We start from the raw sequence: 25,177 nt of genomic DNA, 5'->3' as shown, positions 1-25,177 counted from the left end.
ACAAACTGAAGCCGAAGCAATTCTGAATGGTTAATGGCTAAGAACTTTGTGTATGGACCAAAATAACCACCAGGCAAGAGATTTTTTTTTTTTTCCTTGCAAAGTGGTTTATTCTTACAAGTTATTGCTGGGAAAAGTCCTTCAAACAAACCAGTGCAGTGAAAATGCCTTAAAGAATTATGAGCTTTTCAGATTTCTTCACAAGTTTTAGTATGATTTTTATATGTTCATGCTTTTAAATAGCTGCTACTTCAGACGACAGTAACTCTTTGGGGTATATTTTTATTTCCCAGTTTGTGATTTTTTTTTAAAGTGGCTACTTCAAGACGGTGAACTGTTTTACTGTCTTTTCACTCTCTTTTTAGTTCCTCAATATGGGTATCCAGGCGCTCTAGAATATGATGAGACCTCAGTTCCTCCTCTTCCAAAAATCTTGCAGCGATTGAACCAAGAGGAGATACAGACCAGGGACACGAAGACATAAACTCTTCTTGGTCATTTATGTTCTCAGAGACAGTGTCAGAAAAACTGGCTTCATTTGCATCTAGCCCTGCAGACAAAGAGTGTGTGTCACACAGAAAGTCAGAAGGCGAAGAGACGGCGGAGCTGTCAGGGCTGGTTTGAGGACTCTGGGGACTGAGGTCCCTGGAAATGGGCTCTATACTAGCCGATGCTTGTTCTCCTGGAGAATGAAGACCCGTTCGGTAAAGCTCAGCCTTTATTCCCTCAGGTCTGTGCTGGCCATGGGGTGGCTTCAACTCTGTACCCTTGAACTCAGAGGCTCTGCTGCGTGTGCGTCTTAAGATCCTATCATGGTTTTCTTGGCTCATCTGAGTAGAAACTTCCAGCTTAGATTTGGTATCCATCAAATCTTTGTGTAGTTGTTGATTTTCAGACACTAATTTATTGAATGCCTCAATATACTCCTCCTGGGTCTACTAGTGAATTCTCTTCTGCCTCATGTAAACCTAATTCCAGTTTCATCACTGTTTCAGAAAGATGATGATTTTCTAGCTTGAGTGACTCCATCTGATCCAAAACCTCCTTATGCTCTACTGCTTTTTCTTCTGCCTTTTGTATCTCTGCTTTGAGTCTCTTTTTGGTGTCAGAGGAAGAACTTTTGGCAGAAGCGATCGTGATATCTCGCTTGTGTAACTCCCGAGTTAGCTGGGAGATTTCCATCTTCATCCTTTCTAGTACAGAACCGTGACTTTGCTCAGCCTGTAAAATCTGTCCTTTCAGCTTCTTAATCTCTGCCCTGTACTCATTGTTACGTACTTCCATTTTCTTCAGTTCTTCATATTTTTTCATTAGTTCCTGGCCCAGCTGTTTACATGTCGCGCTCACAGACTCCAAGCTGCCTTCCAGACGAGTCACCTCCGCTTGCAGAAGTTCTTCGCTATTGAGGGTCACATCCAGGTGGCACAGCGCCTTGTCTGACTCCTCCTGCCCTTGAGCCGTGTACCTCCTTTCTGCCTGAGGCTTCTCCAGTGACCTGATGGTCTCTACTGTGTGCTGAGAGTCAGTCACCTTTAATTTTGCTGGTAGCTTTTTCTTTTGCATTCTTGCCTTGTGGAAATTTTCTTGTGGCTGAAGAGCTGCCTTCAATTTTCTTTTTTCTTCCTGCAAAACCTCTAAAAGTTTCTCAGACTCCCTCAATTTTTCTTCTTTTTGCCGCTGTTCTTGCATAACAGTCATATTAGTTCCAAGCAAGTCACTGACCCTCGCGGTGAGGCGCTCTATCTCCAGCCCACCGGCACAGACCGTGTCACGGGCCCGCTCCAGCCGACTGCTCAGACGCTGAATTCCTGACTGGCTTGACAGTTCCACGGACTCTAGTTTCTGTTCCCGATCGGCAAGCTGAGCCTGAATTATCTCTGACTGTTCAGCCAGAGCCTTCCTTTGTGTCTCCAGAGAAGACACCTGTTGCTGATAACTCAAGCGCTGCTTCTCCCAGTCCAGTGATTTCTGACGAAATTCCTCTATTTTTCCAGTTAACCTCTCAATTTCAGACCGATCGTCCCTGTGATTTTTGACACATAAGCCCCTTATGCGCTTTTTCTGTAGCTTTTCATAGCTTCTCTTCAGTCTGCCCAATTCTCCATGCAGTTTCTCGAGCTCCTGCTTGTACTGCGTGGCCATCTCGTGCCGGACCTCCTCGTGCCCTTCCACCTGCCGGTGCGGTGCTCCAAGCTCTCCGCGGTCCGTACCCGGCCCACGGCAGAGAGTTTTGAGTTCGCGTTCCCGGAGGGCCGGGCGAGCCTCCAGAGCGCGCGCCTGCCCTTCCCACTCAGCCCTCCTACGAGCCACCGTCACGCGCGTCTGTCTCAGGAGCTCCCGCAGTGCTGCCTCGCAGGACGTCAGCGGTTCCCCGTCGGTCCCCGATCTTGAGTCCCTTCCAGCAAGGCCTCCATCCCCTTCGTTCTGGCCGGAGCTGCGCGCCGGGCGCGGCCACATCTGCTGTCGCGGCGAGGCCGAGGGCCGGTGGCGGCGGGCCTGGTGGGCAGCCGGGCGCACGGGCCGTGGCACCCCCGCCGCCAGGGCCGCCTCCGGACCGGGACACCGCTGCCCCTCGGCCGTTCCGGCCGTTACCGGGCCGCCCCGAGCGCCCATACCTCCAGGCAACAGATTTTTAAAGTTCTGAGAGGACCCCACGTGGAATGAATATCAAGAAAATCACTTCCAGGGACACTGACCCAAAAGGGCTGAAACCACAAAGAGAAAAACTTACCCCCTTAATGCTCTAGGGACATTACATTTCCTCTCCCTTTTTGATTTGTATTTCCCAACGTTGTTTTTTTGTGTGTGCGGGAGGGAGGGGCCTGTTTAGACAGGTATGTTTTGTCAAAAATCCGGGAGTAGCAAAGTGAAAACCACCAGGTCGGTAAAATAATGTTTAGTAGGAGTTTATTATGCACATAAGAACGGCTCGTGCGCCGGGAGCTTTCAAATCCAAAGCTGACCTGAAGCTCGCGCGTGACGGCTGTCACAGGATGGTTTATACAGTGACACCCCGGAGGTGGTCTGCCCTTTACAGTGAGGGTCCCTGCAGAGAGGGGGCTGCCTCCGCGTGACTGTCTGATACTGTTTCTTAGGAAGATGACTTACGCTTCTTTTACGATTATCAGAGGCATTTACACAAAATAACGTGTTTTGTTTTTTTTTTTATCAAATAAGCTGCATTTAATTTTGCTTCCATGGCTTTCATGGTTTTGTCTACCATGTTCTAGAGAAATTTCTAAGTCAGTCCAATCTCCACTTTGTATTTCATTTTCACAGTTCATTTGTAAAACTTTGAGTTTTTTGTGTGTCATATCTTCATAAAAATTCAAAATGAAAAAAGAAGAGAGGAGGAATATTGGGTGGGTAAGAAGGACATTCAGGTAGCTCTGGGTGTGAAGGGGGGAGCCCACCCACTGAGGTGCAGGCCCTGAGGGGCTCTCACCCTTGGGGGTGGGTGGCGGGGAGGGACATGGGGCAGGAGGCTGAGCAGGAATTTGGGGTCAGCTGGCAGAGCCAGCCCCTTGGCCAGGGAGAGGACAGGTGGGGACCAGGCCGCAATAGACAGAAACTTCAGTGCAGGAGGCCGATGGGGATGGGGCGGCGGACGTCAGAAGGGAGCTCTGTGCTGGGAGCGGAGATTTCTAGGCGGGGAGGGCCTGCGGGGTAAGCCATTTCCATGGCTTCTCCCCTGCAAAGCTCCCCCCCCAGCCACCACACCCTCCAGGAAGCTGCCCGGAGAAAGAACAGCTGGAATGTGTTGAAATGCGCCTATATGATGGTCACCTTCCTGTTTGTGTCCAACAATAAAGGGGACTGGGTAAGAAGGAGCTGGGACCTCAGGGTGGGGGTGCAGGGAGAGGGGCAGAAGGAGAGAGACGGCCGGACTACCGCGGGGGCCTCAGGGGGGCCTGGGGGGCTGTCAGTGAAGGAGGGGGAGCTCTTACCCCAGCCCAGGGGAAGGACGGGCTCATGAAGGGGTTCCTGAAGGAGAGACCCCCCCCCACTCCATGTGGACAGAATTAGCCGCCGACGCGGGGATGGCGGGAGGCATTCCTGCAGAGGAAACACCGTGTGCACCAGAGCAGACCCTGTGAGTATGACTTGCAGAACGGCCAGTAGCCACTCATTCCCATGCATTCCTTCCTCAAATCTTTATGTGGGTAGCAAGCTCTGTGTGAGATGCTGGGGACTCAGCAGCACAGGACTCACAAGGCCCCTGAGCTCGCATCGCAGGGGCGGTGGGACAAGTCCCAGAGAAAGGGGCCGCGCCAGGGGACACCGTCATGAGCATAGGGAACATGAGAGGCAAAGACCCGGAGGCAGAAATGCACTGTGTGCCATCAAGGAACCCAAGGAAATCTGCATGGGCTGAGGGGGGCAGAGGGACTCCGGGTCACCAAGGGGCCCCGTGGACCAGGGCAAGGAGGAGACTTTTATTCTATGTTGGTGTAGAGCCCGTTGGTGATACCTGATCTGAGGCATGGGAGGATCATTCTGGAAGCTGCACACAGACAGTGAATTGGAATCAGGGCAAGAGTGGAAGCAAGGAGACTGAGAGAAGGGGGTCCGGGTGGCCCGGCCAGGGTGTCCGGTGATGGTAGTGGAGCTCAGGGAGACCTTACAGCCGTTCTACAAGGAGAAGCACCAATGGCGTGGGTGCGAGGGACAGGGAATGAAGGGCCACGGAAGTGAGCCCTGTGCTTGAGCTCGGTCAGACCAGGGGTTCCCAAATGGGGCGACTTTGCCACCCAGGGGGAGCTCAGCAGTGTCTGGGGATGTTTGTGGTTGTCACAACGGGGGGAAGGTGCTCCTGGCGCCTAGTAGGGGAAGCCCAGGGAGGCCACCCCACACCCTACGGTGCCCAGAACAGGCTCCCATGACAAAGGACATTCAGGTCAAAATGTCAGTAGTGATGCGGTTGAGGAAGCCCAGGTCACAGAACACTGTCACCTCTGCGGAGGAGGAGAGGCTGCTGGGAGATGGCGCAGACCAGGGGAGCAGTGAGAGTGGGGGCTGGCAGAGCAGCAGGGAGAGGCGGGCAGGAGGCGGCAGGAAGGAAGGAAGGGGGGAAGGGAGGTAGGACACGGACTGGCCTCACTCCTGCCATTTCTCTTTCCACGTCGCCCCTCCGTCAGCCTCCCCAGGGTCACTGCCACCCTGTAGCCTAGATCTGGACAACAGGTGCATCACTGCGGGGCCGGGTCTGCCCGCCGCTGGCTGGGAGGGCTGGGCCCCCCTGCCCGGTGTCTGTGTAGGAACCAGCCCCACGTGGGTCTGGAGACTCCCACTGTAGGATTGTGCGGGGACCCCAAGTTCTCACCCTTCAGCCCAAGCCACCACGCAAGGTGGCCAAACAAGAGCATTACACATGGAGAGCAGAGGCATCCATCTATGAATTCATTGCCCCAAAAGGAACCCCTGGGCGCGTAAGCAGTCTCTTCCCCCAGCCCCTGGAGAGCACTGGTCAGCTCTCTCTCTCCCTCCCTCTCTGGATCTGCCTGTTCTGGACATTTCACCTCACCAGAATCAGACACCGTGTGGCCTTCTGTCTGGCTTCCCTCACGGGCATCCCTCTCCAGGTCCGTCCAAGCGCCTGTCAGGGCCTCATCCTGCTTTGTGGCTGATTGGCATCCCACTGCGTGGATGCGCGCATTTTGTTTACCCACTCATCAGTTGAAGGACTTTTGGGGTGTTCCCACCTATTGATTGTTGTGACTAGTGCTGCTGTGAACATTTGCATACAAGTTTTTGTTTGAACACCTGTTTCTCATTCTCTTGGGTGCACACCTAGGTCTGGTGATTCCATGTTTAATTTATTAAGGAACTCAATATATATATATATATATTTTTAGCAACTAGTCTATGATGGACCTGGATTGGTTAAAATTCTTAAATGGTGAATTTTATGTTATGTGGACTTTACCTCAAGTAAAATATATATATATATATATATATATATACATATAAATGGGCACAGGCTGGAGTCACCCTGGGGCTGTAGTCTGGGCACCCCTACACTAGACTGAGCCTTGTGGGAGCAAGAAGGCCATGTGATCTACTACTGGGACTCCAGTGCCCAGGGCAAACCTTTTATATTCACTCCCTGCCTCAGCCCTGCAGGGCTCCAGTGAGCAGCGTTGGGGGTACTTCCCGGATGCCTCAGAAGAGGTCCCTGTGCTCAGGAGTGCGCCCTCTAGTGGGGCAGTAGGGGCGGGGGTAAGCTAGCAACCACATGAGTTTCCTGGAAGGCCAGAGGGGTGCTGCCCGAGAGGAACTGGAGGCCGTGCTTCTTTCCACCTGCTGGCAGGAAGAATCCCTCTCTGAGGAGGAGACGTTTGTGCTAAGGGCTGGGGAGGAGCCCTCCTGTGGAGATGTAGGGCTGTTTCAGGTGGTGGAGCAGCCTGGTGGGTTTGAAGGACCGGGCGGGGGGAGCACAGTGAGAGAGGAGAGTGGTCTAGCACACAAATTGATGCAAATACATTCCTCTCCTCTTTCTTCCCTTTGAACCAATCCCTGCGGTTCTTTCTAGCCACCCTGCTCCATTTCAGCTCAACCTTCAGGCGTCCTCCATCTTCTGAGTAGCCTCACGTCCTAGGAAGCACTGCCAAATGAATTGGGCCCTTTGAATAACACCTGTCTGCCCAGAGGCCGGAAGGGGCCATGAGAAGATAGGCCTGGAGAGCAGCTGGGTGAGCATATGCAGGCGTTCCCCACTTCTCTTCCAGGCCTTTTCCAACCTTCCCCACTGTTCCTACAATAAACTGTACACTTGTTGAAATGGTAGAATGCTCGGTTCTTCCATTCACCCAACATTGAGAATAATGTGTAGGGTGCCAAGACTCATAGATGTCATGTAATCCTAGCAATAAACCCATAAGGCCGTTGTATTATGCTGCCCACTTTCTAGTCAACAAAACTGATGACTTGCACCCAAGTAAGCTCACATAGCGGCAGAGCTACTCTTTTGCATAAAGATTTGGGGATTCCCACTAAGGGCAGTGTACCCCGAGGGACATTTGGCAGCGTCTGGAGACATTTTGGGTTGTCACGACTGGCGGGCGGTATGGGGTGCTCCCGGCATCTAGTGGTGGAGCCCAGGGAAGCGGCTCAGCATCCTACGTGCACAGGACGGCCACCACCCCAAGTACTCAGTCCCAAATGTCGCTGAGGTTGGCAAACATGGGTTCACTTTCTTCCTCTCCTCGCCAAACAGCGCGCAGGCAGGCCCCCAGTTAGGTCACCACTGTCTCCCCGGCAAAAGGCCCTTCTGGGCGTTGAGTAACGACCTGCTGGGCGAATAAAACTCTCAGCACTGCACCGTCCTCGGGGCCCCGAGCAGGCAGTGACCTTGTTTGCCGAAGACAGGCTGGAGCGGAGGGTCTAGGTGTCCAGCCAGATTGGAAACAAAAGATGAACAAACAAAACGAGAGAACGAATTCCAGCCAAGTCTCTGGGCACTTAGGAGACAGCAGGCCGCGGCCGCCGGGGCTCCAGGCGTCACGACCACTAACTGACGTGCCGGCCTGCCCCGCCCACCACCCCAGGCGCATGCGCCCTCCGCCTCCTAGCTGGGCGTGGCGCGGGACGTCACCACGCAAGGGGCGGAGGCCGAGCGGGAGGGTTACCATGGTGGCCGCCACGCATTCAGAGACCCCACTGTCTACCTCAAGCGGTGCCAGCTAAAGGAAGCCGAACGCCTGGGGCGGGAATGTTCCTCGTCTCATCAGCGGTGCTGTGGCTGGGCGATCACCGCCGATCCCGGGTGGGTCCGGCCAGTCCGGGGCAGGGGGCCATCTCCCTCGTCCTTCCCTGTCGTTTCCCCAGCAAACAGAGCGTTTGCAAGCGCTGCCTACCCACGAATCATGCCTGGATGCAGGCATTTTTATCACAATCTTTTTAGAAATAAGTGCGTCTCCCGTTCCTCTGTCCATTTGAGACTACAATACCCAGAAGTCTCTGGGCCTCTCTGTCCCAGACATTCCGCCGTGGGTTGCCTTGGAGACAGCGAGACGCCGGAAGCTTGACGAATGAGGCAGGGCCAAACTGGCAGAAAGATTGCGATTGGTGGAGAGGCCGCACGGCTCCGTCAAAGGACCAGTCAGTAGGCACATGCGCATTGCGGTAGCCCCACGCTCATTCGCGGTCGGTGTAGTCCAGGGGTCCGTGGGCTTCCGTCACCTGGGTGGCATCGCAGGTCGAGCTGTGGGGAGGCCGAGCCTACGCGCGGAGGCGCCCCGTGCTCTCTCCCAAGGCCAGAAGTGCAGGCCCCGAAGTGTGCTAGGAGGTGAGTGCGCCGCCCGCTTCCCCGCCCTGGTTTCCAAAGGTGATTCCAGTTTCCTTGGTAACAGCCCTGCTCCCTCGCCTGTGACGTCATGACTCTGCTCGCTCGCCAGTGACGTCATAGCTTTCCCTGGGTGGTGAGAGAGCAGATTTGAAAGGGTCGTGGGTTTTGAGCCGCGCCCCCTTCTCTGGGCCGCCCACTCCGTGCCCCCAACCTCGGGAAGCGTGAGCAGAGTCCCTGGTTTCCCTTTTGTGCAATGATCTTTAGAGCTCTTTCTGTGCCGCTTACTAGCCCTGAGACCCTGGGCGAGGTACGCATGCTCCGTGCCTCAGTTTCCCCACCTAAAATAAGAACATAGAACTTAACTCGTAAGATTAAGGAGGCTTAGGACAATGCCCGGCACTCAAGGACCACCCAAGTGTTCGTGCCACAGCCATCTTTGAGGATTTGGACAAATACCCTGCCCCTGTCCCCCAGTGTGTTGGTCTGCAAACTGGGCTCACTGGGTTTCATGAGCGCGTCCCTCTCTTCTCAGCACGCAGCCCATGACTTTGTTCTTCCTGAGGGATGCTATAGGTTTTGGGGATGAGACACCGAGATTCCAGAAATCTGCCCTTGTCATAGCCACTGCTGCGTGACCCTGCTTGGCCCTCGTCCTTGACGAGTTCTGAGTTTCCTCGAGTGAAAATGATGGGGATGGACTTAAGACTTGAGCTTCTGGGCCAGGCACTGCCTCGACTTTGCTTGGTGACCTTGGGCGAAAAGCTGTCTGGTGCGACGTCGCCCCATCTGTAGAATAACAAGGGGTGCACCGCCGACTTGGGGTCTTTAGGTGCTAAAACTTTAGTCAGTCCTGTGTTCCGTCGCCCCCACCCCAAACTTACCCTTCGTTCTCTGTGTGCAGTATCTTTGGCCTCCTGTCTTAGATATACCCTCACCATTGCTTATCAGTATTTGATTTTCCAATTGTGTGCCAAAACTGGGCCAAGCCCTGTTTCCTTTGCCTGTCTCTGAAATAAGAGTCTAACTCGGTTAGTGCCCCTCGTGATCCCTGAAGGCATAAGGCATTGACAACACTGAATTGTGTGCCCAGGAAGTTATTTTTTTCAGTTCTCTCAGGGTTTCTGAACCATAGCTAGGGAATAAATGTGGTGTATCAGCTCTGATGCTTACCAATCTCCCTTATATTAGGTTCTATCATTTATATATATATATATTTTTTTTATTGGCAAATAAAATATACATGTTTAATGTGTACAACTTATATAGAGATATACATATGAATTATATATATACGTACACAAAGATTGTGAAATAATGACCACAGATAAGATCATTAATACATAGGTTCTATCATTTTTAATTGTATTCATTGGTAGGACTATCTTTATGGCAAGTGATACTGGCTTGTCATTTGGAGCAGTACAATGAAGTTTCATTTCAAAAATAAACTTTGTACATTCAATGGCTCTCAGTCTTGGTTGTACACCAGAAACACTTGAGCTGTAAAAAAATATTATGCTGGCCCCACCTCTGGAGATGGGTTCAGATTGTCTTGGTTGTAGCCCAGGGCATTGTTTTAAAAACTCAAAAGACTCTTATTTGTAGGAAGATTGAGAAACACAGATAAGACCATCTATGAAGGTCTGCTGTGCTCAACATTCATTAAAGTTTCATTCCTAAAGCCACACGAGGCCTTTGTCCCACCTTCGGTTTCCTTCATTCAGTTACTAACCCTTTCAGCTAAACTAGTGCAGTCTTGTCTAGTTAACCCTTCACATCAGCTAACAGCCTGGGGAAGACTATTTCCCTGTGGAAGCCGCTTGGAGACGCTCTTCCAGCTCGTAGAAGCTGCGGGTTCTGGCCCCGAGACTCTGAATGTTTGTACCCCCCACCCTCTCACTGCCACGGTGATGGCGTTTGAAGGCGGGGCCTTTGGGAGGTGACTGGGTCTGGATAAGGTCATGGGGTGGGGCCCATGCAATCCTTATTTGGTCTGAACCCGGCACCCACCCGGGAGGCAGGAATTCAAGTCCATACTTATAAACGGGTCTCTGAGGCGCGTAATCCCTGAGCCTTTAGGAGGTGGAGCTGGGATAAACGTATTTGGCGCTCCGCCCCCAGCGCGCCCCTTGTGCACTGCACATCGATGTGATAATCTGGGAAAAGGGGTGCACCCAAGAACTGGGTTTTTTTTCCTTTTCCTCTTTGGAACCCCTGTGGCATGATGGGTGCATTTTCAAACTTTCAGCAGGAGCCACTTAGCTGGAGGCACCAGAACCGGGCCATTTCTGGAGAGTAACCCCAGAGGGCACGATGGAGGTCACTCAGCGCGCCGAGCCCCGAGAGGCCTGGAGGCAGGACGCGGCCGACGACCAAGAGCCGCTCCTGGGGGAGCTGACCATCGTGGAGGACGAAGGCCCCCGATGTTACGGGCTCGGGAGAACGGGCAGCCGGCCTGTCAGTCAGCCCGGGAAAGCCGCAGAGGGGAGCCCGCATCGCTGCGCGGTCTGCGGGAAGAGCTGCGGGCAGCGCTCGGACCTGCTCAGCCACCCGAGGATCCCCTCCGGGAAGGGGCCGCTCCGGTGCAGCGAGTGCGGCGAGAGGCGCAGCCCAAGCGCGCGCCCGGCGCGCCCCAGGAAGGCCCTCGGGCCGCAGAGGCCGCACGGCTGCGGGGACTGCGGCAGGGCCTTCGGCTCGCCCGGCGCGCTGCAGCGGCACCAGCGCCTGCACACCGGCCAGCGGCCCTTCGCGTGCGCCGTGTGCGGCAAGGCCTTCACCCAGCGCCCCTACCTGGCGCAGCACCTGCGCGTGCACTCGGGCGTGCGGCCCTTCGTGTGCGAGCGCTGCGGCAAGGCCTTCAGCAAGTGCGCGCACCTGGCGCGCCACCGCGGGACGCACGCGTGTGCCCGGGCGCGGCTCGGTGGGGCGCCCGACGCGGAGGCGGCGCCGGCGCAGCCTCGGCGCCAGCACACCGGCTAACTCGAGTCCCAAACGGCGGGCGGCGCCTGGCCGGGCCCCGCGGAGACACGGCGGGTGGGAGGGATTAGAGGCAGGGAGGCCGCTGCAGAGCCTTCTTTAGAGGCCTCATTATGCCCCCTCTCTGAAAGGAGTATCAGAGAGCCTTGTTATTGCCAACCTCGGAGTTCCTATGCCCCTTCCTCGGACGCTGGACGTGAGCGTGTAGGGGTCTGCGGCACTCGGCCCCTGGCTGCGCCTCCCCGCGCGGGCTCCTGCTCTGGGCAGGAGGTGCAAGGAGGTCGGCGTGCTGCTTCAGAACGCCCCAGTGGAGGCGGGACCACGGGGCCCGGGTTCCCTTTCGGCCCCTGTGTGTATGTGGGTAAATAGCCCTTGTCCCCCCCGTGCTGTGTGTGTCCGGGCTCTGCTCCAGGGCGTGGCGGAAGAAATGCGTGGAATCCTTGCGCCTCCCCTGCCTGGTGCTGTCAGCACCTGGGGGGGGAGCCCGGGGCCCAGGGTCACGACCCTAGGACGACCAGGATGGCCGCCTTGGCAGCTGGGCGCCAGGAGCTGCCCCGTCAACCACTCGGCACCCAGGAATCAAGATGAGGCGCCCTGACCCCTTGTCAGACCCGCAGTGGCACCCTCTCATTTGCTTCTTCTGGCAGCCTCCTGGGGCTTGGCCTCGTCCCAGGCCCCCAGAAGGAAATCACGGGGTGAAACAGCCCAGCCCAGGCTGCCGGCCCTGCAGGCTTCTGCCAGCTCTTTGGGGACCGTGCTTCCCCCGGGGCCCAGGGCCGCTGGCGGACCGAAGTGGTGGTCCTCACAATTCTCGGATCGTGAGTGGGGAACTGAGGGGTGGCGGGGTCCAGGATGCCCAGTTCGTGCGCAGTGCCCGGGAGGCTGCTGTTCACTTCCTGAGAAAGAGGAGATGGGGTGCTGGGTCCTTTGAACGTTGATCATGGGTCAGCACAGTAATCTCTTGGCCTCGCAGTCCGCTGGAGAGTAAGAATTCGATTGGCCTTTGTTGTCGGCTCCTGGGAGGGCATCCTGGAGCCCTTTAATCACCCAGTGCTGGGAGAACTGCTGTTACTCCAGAGTGGCCCGTCGACCCCTCCTGGGTGTGTGCCCAAAGGGGCCTCTAGGTGGGCCCGGGTCAGTTCCAGGGTAGGGGCTGGTGAGACCTCTAGCTGGAAAGGGCAACTAGAGGGTCTGGGCCTTGGGCCACCTGGTGAACCCACACTTGGGGGAAGGGTGCGGGGCTGGGGACATAGTCAAGCCGTTTCATCAGGTGGACGTGTTTGAGCTAAAGGCAATCACGACCCTGCAGGGTTGAGCAGCTTTTGCCCAAAATACCTAGAAAAGCCTAGTTGGAGTCTTTTCCAGGGTAACAGTCATTATCAGAGATCATTTTTCCCTGAGTGACCCACGTGTACCATAGGGCAAACATCACAAGCCTGCTCTCCGTTGCCCTGGCAGTGCCCTGCCCCCTCTGAAGCCTCCCATCTGTTCCTTAGGCCAGGATGGCATGTACTCCTCATTTTACCTGTTTTGGAAGCTCTCCTGTATATGGGGTTCCCATACAAACAAAATTAAATTTGTTTTCTCCTGTTAATCTGTCTCATGTCCATTCTTAGACCAGCCAGAGGAACCTTTGAGGAATAAAGTCTTGCCTCACCAACCTGTCATTTGTAAGAAAACTAACCATAAGTAGAGTTCTTTCCTGAGTTCTGTGAGTCACTCCAGCAAGTTCTCAAACCTGAGGGGATGGTGAGAGTAAGTGGAAACCTCCAAATTTGTAGCCAGTTTGGGCAGAAGTGAGGGAGCACTGGGGTGCCTGCCTGCTGTCTGCAGCCCAGGGCATCCTGCACCCTCCACCTGAGAAGTCTGGTCCAAAATGACCTGTTCCCTCTAATGTTAACATTTTATTACTATTTTTGTATCTTCCCACATTAGGCCTGACCTGGAATTAGGCTGGTGGACAAACCGCAGTGCCCGGGCTGAGGGTGGGGTGACAAGGTGTGACGTTACCACCGGTTGCCCCCTCCAACCTCCCACCCTGAACAAGTGGTTTGGTGGCCTAAAAGCCGGCGGTGGCCACTGCTCTAGACCAGCCTCTGCTGCATGAGTGCGGCGGCGGCCTGCCCTTTCTGAGTGTTTGCCGTGCACACGGCCAAATGCTGAGACCTGGGCCTCACTGCACTCCCCAGCCGGCCGCTCAGAGGGGCAGGCGGGAAGGTCATCTCTCCTGCGCCAGGTTTTCTGGCTGGTCTCATTAAATTGGTACAAGACAGATGAGCAGGGGGAAAACAGTTTAATAATGTGTATTGTGTACATGGGACGGACCCAGGAAAATGAGTAACGAAGAAATGGTCGGCAGCCATCACCTCAGATAGAATTTTGGCCAAAGACAAAGGCTTGTGGAGGTCACCAGGAAAGGTGCAGCAAACCCGACCGGTTATGCAGATTAAGTCCCGACCTGCACCGACACCCTTTCAAGAGACTTTCTTATAAATGCTAATGTCTCTTAGGAAACGTCGACTGAAAGGTTTTTAGAGCTTCTCTGTGTCAACAGTTTCTTAAAACTAGAGCTTAAAATAATAAATATGCCGAAAGGGCCCATCTTGGGCGGGTCAAAATTTGTCCCCCACCCCCACCATCAGCGCTTTCTTCCCGTCCCTGCTCCTGGGCAGCGCGCGGCCCGGTTAGGAGTTTGCGCCCCGCGTCCCGCCTGGGTGTGGATCCTCCCCATGCATCCCCGCCCTGCGCGGAGCCGTTGGCGTTTCAAGGCCTCAAGTGTAAAAGGCCTGGGGCGCAGTTTTCTTCAAAGCGGCTAGTACACCCTTGCTTTTCAATGACACATTACCTGATTGATAGAATCCCTAGCAGCCAACGAGGGCGGCCACACACGACTACTCATTGTGTGCTGAGGCGTATAAAGCGCTTATTTTCCTACTAAACTTTCGCTGCCTCCTCGTGCATGCAGTTTACTCCGACGATCCCCATTTCCCTAGTAGGACCTCCGAGCGGAGCGGGCAGAGGAAGATGGCCCCGTACATCCCCCAACGTCAGAATCTCCCGTTAGCCACGTACTTTACCTACCGCTGGTATTATCATGATCACATAGCAATATACATGTCTGATTTGTAATAAATACTGGTCTTCATCCGCATTCCAAGCCCAGCGCTCCTAAAAACCCTCTTAGTTTCGAGATGAAGGTGCCTTTTTTATGTTAATAGCTGACTTGGAAAGCACCACAGGATGGGAGCTGGTTGCCAAGGGAACCAACCTCTTGATCAGGAGATTGGAACTTTCCAGCTGAATCCATCTCCCTGGCCAATGGTTTAATCACACCTGTGTAACGAAGCCTCCATAGAAATCCAAAAGGGGCGGTGGTGCTCGGAGTCTCCGGGGTGGTGGGCAGGCTGGGAGTGTGGGAACCCGTCGCCCTCTCCCATACCTGGCCCAATGCACCTCTTCCATCTGGCGGTACCTGAGTTATACCCTTTTATAATAAACCAGCGATCTACCAAGTGAAGTATTTCTCCGAGTAATGTGAGCGGCCCTAGCTAATTAACTGAACCCGAGGAGGGGGTCGTCGGAACCTCCAGTCTGTAGCTGGTGGGTCAGAAGCACCAATGCCAACCTGGACTTAGACTGGCATCTGAAGGGGGTACGGGGGCAGCCTTGGAGGACGGAGCCCTCCCCCTGTGGGGGCCGATGCCATCTCCAGGTGGGGTCGGAATTGAGTTAAATTGTAGGACACCCAGCCAGCGTCAGAGATTCGTAGTGTGTGAAAAAATCACGCATTGTGATCGGGATCAGATCAGACCGCGTAAAGCCCTCTCTGGCGCCTGCGTCCCTGGATCCCTAGGCCCCTTTATGATTCTGAACAAAACCCTGGCAGAGTAGCCGCTAAATTGAGGCGCAGTCTAGTCTTTCCTAGTTGCAAAGTTTACAGCAACCTGTCCTTTAATCTCTTGCACTTTGGAAATCACCACCCGGGGGTGGGGACGCGGGTCCCCATCCCAGAGACTGGGCTCCATTCAGCCCCAGGTGGCGCTGGGCCGGTTTTTAAAAAACATAATATTCCAAAGAAATTAGCGAATGCTAAGGTGGTGATCATATTGCAATATAGAAACGCATCAAAGCACATTATACATAAACGCACGCAATGGTGTTATGTCGGCTATATTTCAATAAAGCTGGAGAAAAAAAAGGAAAGACAAGCGGGTGTCAGCGGCATCTCGCAGTCCTCGGGGACGGGGCGGGGCTGGCAGGGGTCAAAGGAAAGGGCAGCCGTGAGGGTGTGGAAAGAGCTACCCGAGGAGAAGCGCGGCCTCCCAGAGGACCAGGGGCGAGTAAGCGCTTCCGTCCCCAAGCTGGGGCGGGGCAGGGACGGCTTCCGGGAAGCAGTGCAGGGCGGCCTAAAGGGGGGAGGGGGGCGAGGATGGGTGACGCGGTGCATCCCCTGCCCACGTCCGTGCCAGAACACGGGCTGCAAGCGGCTGGGAAGTGCAGCCTGGACTCAGCCACGGGCCAGCTGCAAGGCAGGGTCCCTTCCCGGGGGAGAAAGCCCGACGCCGGCAGCCACCAGCAGAAGTGCTGGTCCAATGCGCCCACTAATGATACCCCCCCATAATAAAAACAGCTAATGCCACTTGCTGAACCCACATACTCCCCCAACCCAGAGATGCTTTGCCCGTCTTATAAATGGGGACCGTGCGTCGCAGCCTCTCGGTGAGCCTCAGTTCCCTCGGTGCGCTGACACGGCAGGCTCCCTCCCCGCACTCACTGGGGCGCACGCGTGCGCGCCGCTCCCCCGAGCGCCCGGGTAGTGGGAAGGCTCCCGCGCCCCTCGGGTTTGGGCCGCGCGCGGCAGCAGTGCCACCTGCTGGCCACACCCCGCAATTGCCGGCGGGCCGGGCACGTGGCGCGAGGGAGGGGCGGCTGGTGTGAGCCGCAGGCAGCGGCGGGGCCAGGGGAGGGCTGGGGAGCCGTCCCAATCCCCAGCCCAGGGGTCCGTGTGGGGATGCGGACTCAGAATTCCCCTAGATTGTGTTTTTTTCCCACCTAGAAATCCCAATTTATGTGGAACGTGTCTCTGTTTTTAGAGATGGGCTCCAATCGAAATTGTTTTGCAAGCACTATGTTGGCCAAGCAGGCCTGGAGGCCGCGGCCCACCTCTTTGCGGCATTTCTTCTACGCTGTACGGTCTTACGGGGTTCTGTTGGTCAATATTCCCGCACCCCCTGCTTTTGGTGGCTTTGGTGGTTAGTTACATGTCCGCTTGACTGACCACCCGGTGCTCAGCGGCCTGGGTAAACGTGATTTCTGGGTGCGCTGTGACGGTGCATCCGGAGACCAGCATTTGAATCCGCAGGCGGAGCCGGGCCGGTGGTCCTCCCAGGAGCGGGCGGACGGAGGGCATCTTGCAGTCTGTTAAGGGTCTGAATGGGTCAAAGGGGCAAGAGGGGTGAGTCCTCTCTGACCCGCTGGCTGAGCTGCACGTGGCCTGCCTCCCCTCCACCCGCTCAGTGCAGAGGGCGGATAGCCTGTCTTCTCAGCCTCCATAACCGCCGGAGCCAGCTCCTCATAATAAATCCCTGTATAGACCAGGTCCTGTCGGGTCTGTTTCCCGGGAGGGCCGTGCCTCGTACAGTGGCTTTCTGTTAAATGCCTGTGCTGTGCCAGCGTTGTGCTCATGTCGTCTTCACTGCGTGCGAATCACAGGACACTAGTAATCATCTCAGCTGTCAACGTGAGAGTAAGGACCCCAACGACAGGCAAATGCGGGTTTACATGGATCAAAGAATTGCCGTTGGGGAGCACAAATGCCTGCAGTAACCAGAAAAGCTTCCCTCTGGTGGGGTGCGGGCAAGGGTTTTTGAGAAAGGGGAGCAGGGGGAGCGATTGTATGACTAGGATGAAAAGGAAAACAATTGTCAGTTGGTACTAACAGGCTGAGCACCACGGGTCACACACCGACGGACTCTTCTCTTGGTGTCAGCAAACAAGACTATTCCAGGATGCTTAGTTAGCTCTTCAGAAAGTCCGCAGTCCGAATGCCTGTTCTGTCAGCTTTACACCCAATTGCTTGTAAAACAATTGCCACCTCTGCCCAGTGGCTCCGCCCAGTTTTGGCCCAGTTCAAAGGCAGGTGGGCAGTTTCCGCACAGCAGCCTCTCAGGCTTTATTTTAAAGTGCCTTCAATCATGTCAGTTTTTCATAGAGCTTTAAGATGATCAATAATAATAGCAGCCAGCATTTATGGAGTTCTAGGCATGTACCAGATGTTTTGCTGAACACAGTGTATAAATGACTTCATTGGGTTTCTACACCAAGCCTTTGAGGTGGATTCTGTTGGCATCCTCGTTCTGCTGTGAGCAGATAGGCTCAGAGAGGTTCAGTGCCCGCCTCAAGGTCACACAGCTTTAAATGGTCTTTTATTGTCTAGTTCACCACTGGCCGTACGTGGCACACTTCACCCATTGATCTGGAGTGTCTAATGCCTCTAAATATTTGAGTTGTCCACCTCTAACATAGACCTTTAAAAGGGACATATGATCATACAATAATTTTGAAATTCTATGCCTGAAATGGACCCTAGATAACATTAGGCCTAATTCCCTGTGTTGACACATGAAGACAGAAGACATTGAATCCCATAAAAGGTATTTCCCCGAAACACAACCATTTTCTTCGTTCTTTTTTCTTTTCCAATTTTTAAAAATTATTTTATTATAAAAAATTTTAGACAAGCAATCATGTTGATTAAATTTTACAGTTAACACCTATTACCATCACTTAGGTTCTACAACTCACAACTTGATCATGTCTCCCTCATTATATATCTATCAATATAGCCTTCTTTGCATCTATTAAACAAGCTTATTATTTTTTTATTAAGGTATCACTGATATACACTCTACTGAAGGTTTCACAAGAAAAACAATGTGGTTATTACATTCACCCTTATTATCAAGTCCTCCCCATACCCCATTGCAGTCACTGCCCATCAATGTAGGAAGATGCCACAGAGTCACTACTTGTCTTCTCGGTGCTACACTGTCTTCCCTGTGACCCCACATGCACCATGTGCACCAATCATGATATCCCACAATCCTCTTCTCCCTCTCTCCCCATCCATCCTCCCCCACCCCTCCCCTTTGGTAACCACTAGTCCCTTCTTGGAGTCTGTGAGTCTGCTGTTGTTTCGTTCCTTCACTTTTGCTTCGTTGTTATACTCCATAAATGAGGGAAATAATTTGGTATTTGTCTTCCTCTGCCTGACTTATTTCACTGAGCATAATACCCTCTAGCTCCATCCATGTTGTTGCAAATGGTAGGATTTGTTTCTTTCTTATGGCTGAACAGTATTCCGTTGTGTATATGTACCACCTCTTCTTTATCCATTCATCTACTGATGGACACTTAGGTTGCTTCCATATCTTGGCTATTGTAAATAGTGCTGCAATAAACTTAGGGGTGCATATGTCTTTTTGAATCTAAGAAGTTGTTTTCTTTGGGTAAATTCCTAGGAGTGGAATTTCTGGGTCAAATTGTATTTCTATTTTTAGTTTTTTGAGGAATCTCCATATTGCTTTCCACAATGGTTGAACTAGTTTACATTCCCACCAGCAGTGTAGGAGGGCTCCCCTTTCTCCACATCCTCGCCAGCATTTGTTGTTGCTTGTCTTTTGGATGTTGGCCATCCTAACTGGTGTGAGGTGATAGCTCATTGTGGTTTTAATTTGCATTTCTCTGATGATTAGGGATGTGGAGCATCTTTTCATGTGCCTATTGGCCATCTGAATTTCTTCTTTGGAGAAGTGTCTGTTCATATCCTCTGCCCATTTTTTAATCAGATTATTTGCTTTTTGGGTGTTGAGGCGTGTGAGTTCTTTATATATTTTGGATGTTAACACCTTGTTGGGTATGTCATTTACAAATATATCCTCCCATACTGTAGGATGCCTTTTGTTGTACTGATGGTGTCCTTTGCTGTACAGAAGCTTTTTTTTTTTTTGAGAGGGCATCTCTCATATTTATTGATCAAATGGTTGTTAACAACAATAAAATTCTGTATAGGGGACTCAATGCACAATCATTAATCCACCCCAAGCCTAATTCTCAACAGTCTTCAATCTTCTGAAGCATAACGAACAAGTTCTTACATAGTGAATAAGTTCTTACATGGTGAACAGTGCAAGGGCAGTACAGAAGCTTTTTAACTTTGTGCCATTTGTTCATTTTTTATTTTGTTTCCCTTGCCTGAGGAGATGCATTCAGGAAAAAGTTGATCATGTTTATATTCTTTTCTTCGTTCTTGTCGTTACCTTTCTGCGTTCTTTGGGCAACAGGGGAAGCACAGTTTACACTCATCTTGCCATCCTCATCTTACTCAGCCGTCCACCCTGGAAATCCTTAATGGGAACCACGTAGGTGTCCGTGTAGCTCCACTTCCCAGTCACTGGGCGGTAGTTCCAGATCTGTGACTTTGCATGACGAGAAGAGGTAAGCGAGCCCACGGTGGTTTCCATTTGTTTCTTTGGTCACTCATCAGGCTTCACGTCTCTGTGCTGCTCACCGGCCATCAGGCTTTCCTTCCGTCAGTTGTCAGGCTGTATTTCATGCCTGTTACTTGGAATCAGGCTGTTTTGTCTTCGTAGATTTTTCAGTTCTTTGCACAACTGGATTCTGCCCTTGCCCACCCACAGGCCTTGCGGGCCCTCTTCAGAGGCTCTGTGCCCTTGGCTTCTTCTGTAAAGATGGAGTCGTGCTTCTCCTCTCTGGACAGAAAGGCTCACAAAGCTTCTGGGGACAAAGACACAGCCCAGCAGCCCCGTCCCGGAGGCCACGCCGGAGAAGACCTCCATGGCCACTGCGGCCCTGCCCCGGGCACTGTGGGAACTTGGGGGGAAGGCCCCCCAACACACTGCAGGACACCGGTGTGCCGAGGGGGAGGGACTTGGTGCCGCTGAAGGTGTCCGGAGGATCTCACCGGGCACTTTTCCAAAGAAGACGTTCACAGGCCAACAAGTACCTGAAACGATGCTCCACATCACTAAATATCGGGGAAACCGAAATGAAAACCACAGCGAGACATCACCTCGTATCTGCAACACTGGATATTATCAAGAAGACGAGAGATGACAAGAGTGGGCGAGAACGTGGAGGCAATGTAGACTCCCCCTCCGGTGGAGGGAAGGCCCGTTGGTGCGGCCACGGTGGAAAGGGGCGTGGAGGTTCCTCAAAAAACTAAACAGAAATACCATACGACCCAGTAATTCCACTTCCCATACGTACCTGGAGGAAATTCAGTTGTCAGCTTGAAAAGATGTCTGCACACCCATGTTCATTGCACTTTGTTTACAATAACCAATTGTTAAAAAGAAAAAAATCACAGGTTCATAATGAGGTCACTCCAAGTTGGGGCCTGCAGAAACCGAAACTTAATACCTGACCTGCCTGCACTTCCAGGCCCCTCAGGAAGGTGGCCTTTACCAGCCAAACTGGAGTTTCTCCCAGGTAATCGGGGAGAACGTTCCCCCTTTAGAAGGAAACCCTGCCTGAACACTGCATTCTGTGCTGATAAGGTCTCTTCTTTTTTAACGCTCTCTTTGCCTTTACAAACCTTTCTTTCCGGTAGCCTGGGAGCCCCTCTCTGCTTGTTGAACGGGATGCTGCCCGATTCATGAATCACTGGGCAGAGCCGGTCAGGTCTTCCAATGTACTTGGCTGAATTTTATTTTCTTAACACAAGACATGGAAACAACCCGTTTTGCTAACATCAGGGGGCCCTGTGAGGATGACATGGCGCAATGGGTCCCCTGAGCTGTGAGCGCCCCATCCTGCCCCTCCTGCACTATGCCCCAGGGACACTGGACAATCAGGGGAGGACGTTTAGTCCTGATGGGGGTGTGACTCACCTCCTGGCCCAGTGCCCCCCAGAGGGGCTGCAATGTCAACCACTTTCTCCTGGAACGGGAGTCCTCCCCGGGCTGGACCGCGCTGCTGGCGGGGAAGGCACTGGAAGGCTGCCCTGATTGCTCCAGGGGCTGGCCTTGGCCCCGGGCGTCTGTCTCGGTTTCTGCAGGAGGCAGTTCCAGCTGGAGGACCTGTTAGCTACTAGGGATCCGAAGCTTTTAAGTGATTCCCACCACATGCCCCTTTGCTTAGTCATTACACTTGGGGGAAAAATATCTAAAGGTAATTTTTTTTAATCAGAATTTTGGTGAATGGATAAGCATGATTTCCCTTTATTAACCAAATGTGATTAAGAAAAAAAATTGATTAAAGCATGTGCAAGCCATCAAGATAAATACTGAAAACAATCTGTATTCTGTGTGGATGGCCATGACTGGCGGTTTGGTCTGTGTCTGATCTGTTTTTCTGAACAAACCTGTGTCAGCGAATGCTCATATAGGCTTGGGGGCAGACTGGGCAGTCGCAGTTTCTCCTGATTTCCTCAGAATCCTAAGGACTCACAGGCTTTCCAGGGAGATGTTTGGGGCAGCCTATCTCAGGCTTCCTTTCCTCAAAATCTTCCTACTCAACACCAGGAAGTGTCAGGAGCAGACCACAGATAACCAGAAAATAAACCTCTTTTCAAACACACATAGATTGTTTTTTAAATGATGTGTATTAGGTCAGGTTGCAAAGAATGCGTCAATGCACCAAAAACTGAAATTACAAATGACATGTATGCTCACAATTAAGAAATGAAGAGATTTAAAGGAGAAAATGAAAATATAAATAAAAGATCTTACAACTGGAAATTATAACATTTCCATTAAGCAACTCAAGGATGAAAAGGAAAATATAAATGAAAATTACAAAATCTGTAGAATTTCAAAGCAAAATTTAAAATAAACAGTAACTATATATATAGTATATATGCTCATATATATGTTTTATATTTATAATTCTGTTTTACATTTACGTTTGTGTTGATAGTTTTATTATACATGTATTACGTACAATATGCATGTATACACATGTATGTTACATCACAATTCACAGTGTAAATGTAAAATAGTGATTGGGAAATAAAACCCAGGCCCACTGGAAGTTGAGGAGCATGATTCAGTTGATTGTCACTGGTAGTTACGCACTGATAAAAAATGAATAGGCCTGTGGAGTTGTAGGTAAGGGTAAATTTTACGTAGAAGGTTAAACAAGTCACAGTGCTTTGCGACTGTAGGCAAGTGGCTGTAGCCTGGGCCTTTCAGGGCTGCTCAGACCTCTCAAAGTCGGCTTCAGTAGGTGTAGTTTCCGGCTGGTAGGTAGGAGAATAAACCTCTCCTCATAGGGAACTCCAAGCACATGCAGTACTCCTGATTCTTCCCAATCTCCATGTATTCTTTGCTGTTACATAAATGCATTTTGCAAATTTTGGCATTCTAACAATGTTCTATGATTCTTAGTGATGTAGGCAAGGTTCCAAATGCATCTGATGATGTGGCATGAAACGGGGAACATGGTCAAAATAAGATGCAGAGTAAGAAGATCCTTCTGGTCAGAAGGATAAAGAGCACAGCCTCTGGCCATGGTGTACAGCCCACAGGCGAGAAGTCTGGGCTCACTGTCAAAGCACAGGAACACAAGCAGCCGGACAGTCATGTTTCAGGATCACCGTTGAAGAAGCAGATGTTGGATCAACAGGAATGAGCGGGAAACATCGGCCTGCCTCACCATGGCTTCGTTCCTTCTCACGGTTGTACTACTTTCTGGTCAAGATTCAGGAGCTGAGCCTTGGTCGAGTTAGACTACGGTAAACTATAAAAAATAAGACAGAAATAGGCATAACTGTGGTGAGAATTAATAAAGAGAAACCTCACTGAGGTGGTGTGGGGAGGCCTCATGCAGGGGGAGCCCCATGCCCACCACTCTTCAACTGCAGACCCCGCAGGAAGAGATGCGCACCTTGCAACTCACTGTTTTAGCTGCTCTGTTCGCCCTCAGGAAGAGGGAAGAGTTTCTGCCACCCCAGCAACAGCCCAGCCAATGAGATGCTGTCACAACTCAGCCAATGAGCAGCCACGACGCAGGGACTCCCAGTTTCCTCCAGCGGGCTTTTTGCTTAAACAGTCGCCCAACTCCCCCTTTTTTTTTATAGAAATCGCCTTCTCTGCTCTGTTCTCCACACATGTGTGTGATTTTTCTCTTCCCTAACTGCAATTTTTTATGATTCCCAAATAAACCCATTTTTTGCTGGTAAAATATGAGTTTTATTTTTAAGGTTAACATTACATAATCTGCTTCTAACATTAATACCACATAAAGGGGGAGAAGGAGATAGGGCCCTATTGGAATAATAAGTTCTGTATCCATTGCTATTAATAAGTGTACATCTGCAGCAGGTTCTCATAAAGTCAGATCTATATGGTAAGCTGTGTGCTTTGATGTTAAATATTCACACAGACACAAAATAATTTCTATCCTTAAAACTTAAAGAAAATTTAGAAGGGTCATAAAATTCATTTGATAGAGTTATGTATTAGCCCAGATAAATTTTTAAGTCTTTCTGATATATAGAGAATTAAAACTATTGTGTTTACTGCTGGGAGAGTCATGTGGGCTCAGGGAGACTCGGCTGACCCACCTGAATTTCAGGTTCCAGGAACATATAAACTCTTGACAGGAGAAACATTGTGCAAGTAAATAAATATCAGCTTGTTTCATACTAGAAGGATGTTAAAAATTCTACCAATTTCATTAACTCATGAAAACTTAGAAATACTGCCAGTCATGTGTTAACATGGCTTATGTATTTCTTCCAGACCAAATAGTATGAATCTAACCTATTTCTATTAGTAGATTTGCCATTTTCATGGGCTTCAGATACACCATTTGTTGGGAAGTGTATGCAGTGTAGTCGGTCGTTAGCCGCGTGACCCGAGAGACTATCCAGAGAATGTGGGTCATTGTGCATCAGGGAAAATGGCATCCAATGAACTTGCCCTGACGATTCCACACTGGTCTCTGATCCCACTTTATTTTACTAAACTTGTGGCTCCCCCTCCTCTGGAACTAACCACTGAACCCGCGGAAAGAATTCTGAGTTGGTTAACGATTACTCAGCCTAAGCAGTCCTGTCCAGGTTTTTACAGCTGTCATCTGGCAAAAGTCCCCTCTCTTTGCCCTTTGTATCAGGGTCTAGTGCAGAACTGGGAGTCCGCTTAGCTGTCCCGAAGATTGCCACGGCCACGGCAGGCAGTCCAGGCTTTTGGAGTGCTGTGGCTAATTTGTGGTAAGAGGGGATCCCTCTCAGGCTTCCTCACGGAGGCCTGGGATCTTTGCGGGATGAGTTTGTGGTGAGGGATGAGGATGTCGTTAGGCTTGCCCACCAGAAGTCAGGTAAAGAGGCAGGATCAGGACCGAAGGTGTGCCGTGTTACTGCTTGTGTGTGGGCTCTTGACTCTGCGTTTGGTGTCTTCGGGGAGCTTATGCTCAGAGAGACGGCACATCAAGGGGATGTGACTACCAGCAGGGTATGGTGGAGATACAGAGAGACGCCTCTGAGAGAACGCTAAGGCAGATTGAGGTGTTTGTGTGGGTGGCTAAAGGGAACAGACTGCCAAGGAATTTCTGGAAGAGAGAGAACCCTCTTGCTGGAACTGCGAGGAAGAATTTACTCAAGACTACTGCAATAGGGTGCAGAGACTGACTCCAATTCCAGGTACACCAGATGTCAGGGGATTTGCACATAATGAGCAGGGTGAAGGGGTCAGTGGATGGAAGAACGAAGTCAGGAGCAGCCAGCCAGGATTAGATGGTTTCAGGTGCTCTAGAGGGAAGTTCTAACACTGAGTGCCTCTGGGTCATTAATGTGCATTTTTACACGTCTTAGGTTATAGCTTAAAACATATGACACCAAAAATATTATCAAAATATGAGACTCCCTCAAACCATCTTATGTGATAGGGCAGC

At 51.8% G+C, this 25,177-nt stretch overlaps 2 protein-coding genes across 3 annotated transcripts; one reads left to right on the top strand and one right to left on the bottom strand.

Annotated features, from left to right (window-relative positions):
* Positions 1-217: 217 nt before the first annotated feature.
* Positions 218-2,414, bottom strand: LOC118932695 (centrosomal protein of 63 kDa-like). Its single transcript, XM_036926391.2, is given in 4 exon segments — positions 218-353; positions 355-472; positions 957-2,366; positions 2,369-2,414. Coding segments are annotated over 4 exon segments (1,611 nt in total). The 3' UTR covers positions 218-316.
* A 5,709-nt stretch (positions 2,415-8,123) lies between these two features.
* On the top strand, positions 8,124-13,867 carry LOC118932700 (zinc finger protein 771-like). Of its 2 annotated transcripts, none has more exons than XM_036926397.2 (2): positions 8,124-8,287; positions 10,539-13,867. In XM_036926397.2, exon 2 carries the CDS (start codon positions 10,601-10,603, stop codon positions 11,264-11,266), a length of 666 nt encoding a protein of 221 aa, XP_036782292.2. In that variant the 5' UTR covers positions 8,124-8,287; positions 10,539-10,600; the 3' UTR covers positions 11,267-13,867. The 2 variants fall into 2 exon arrangements, with proteins under 2 accessions (XP_036782292.2, XP_036782291.2); XM_036926396.2 differs by having other exon boundaries at positions 10,536-13,867.
* The last annotated feature ends 11,310 nt before the right edge of the window (positions 13,868-25,177 follow it).

Source organism: Manis pentadactyla (genome assembly GCF_030020395.1).
Source record: "Manis pentadactyla isolate mManPen7 chromosome 15 unlocalized genomic scaffold, mManPen7.hap1 SUPER_15_unloc_1, whole genome shotgun sequence".
Classification (NCBI taxonomy): domain Eukaryota; kingdom Metazoa; phylum Chordata; class Mammalia; order Pholidota; family Manidae; genus Manis; species Manis pentadactyla.
Note: the sequence above shows the minus strand (reverse complement) of the source record. Positions and strands in the feature narration are given on the sequence as shown.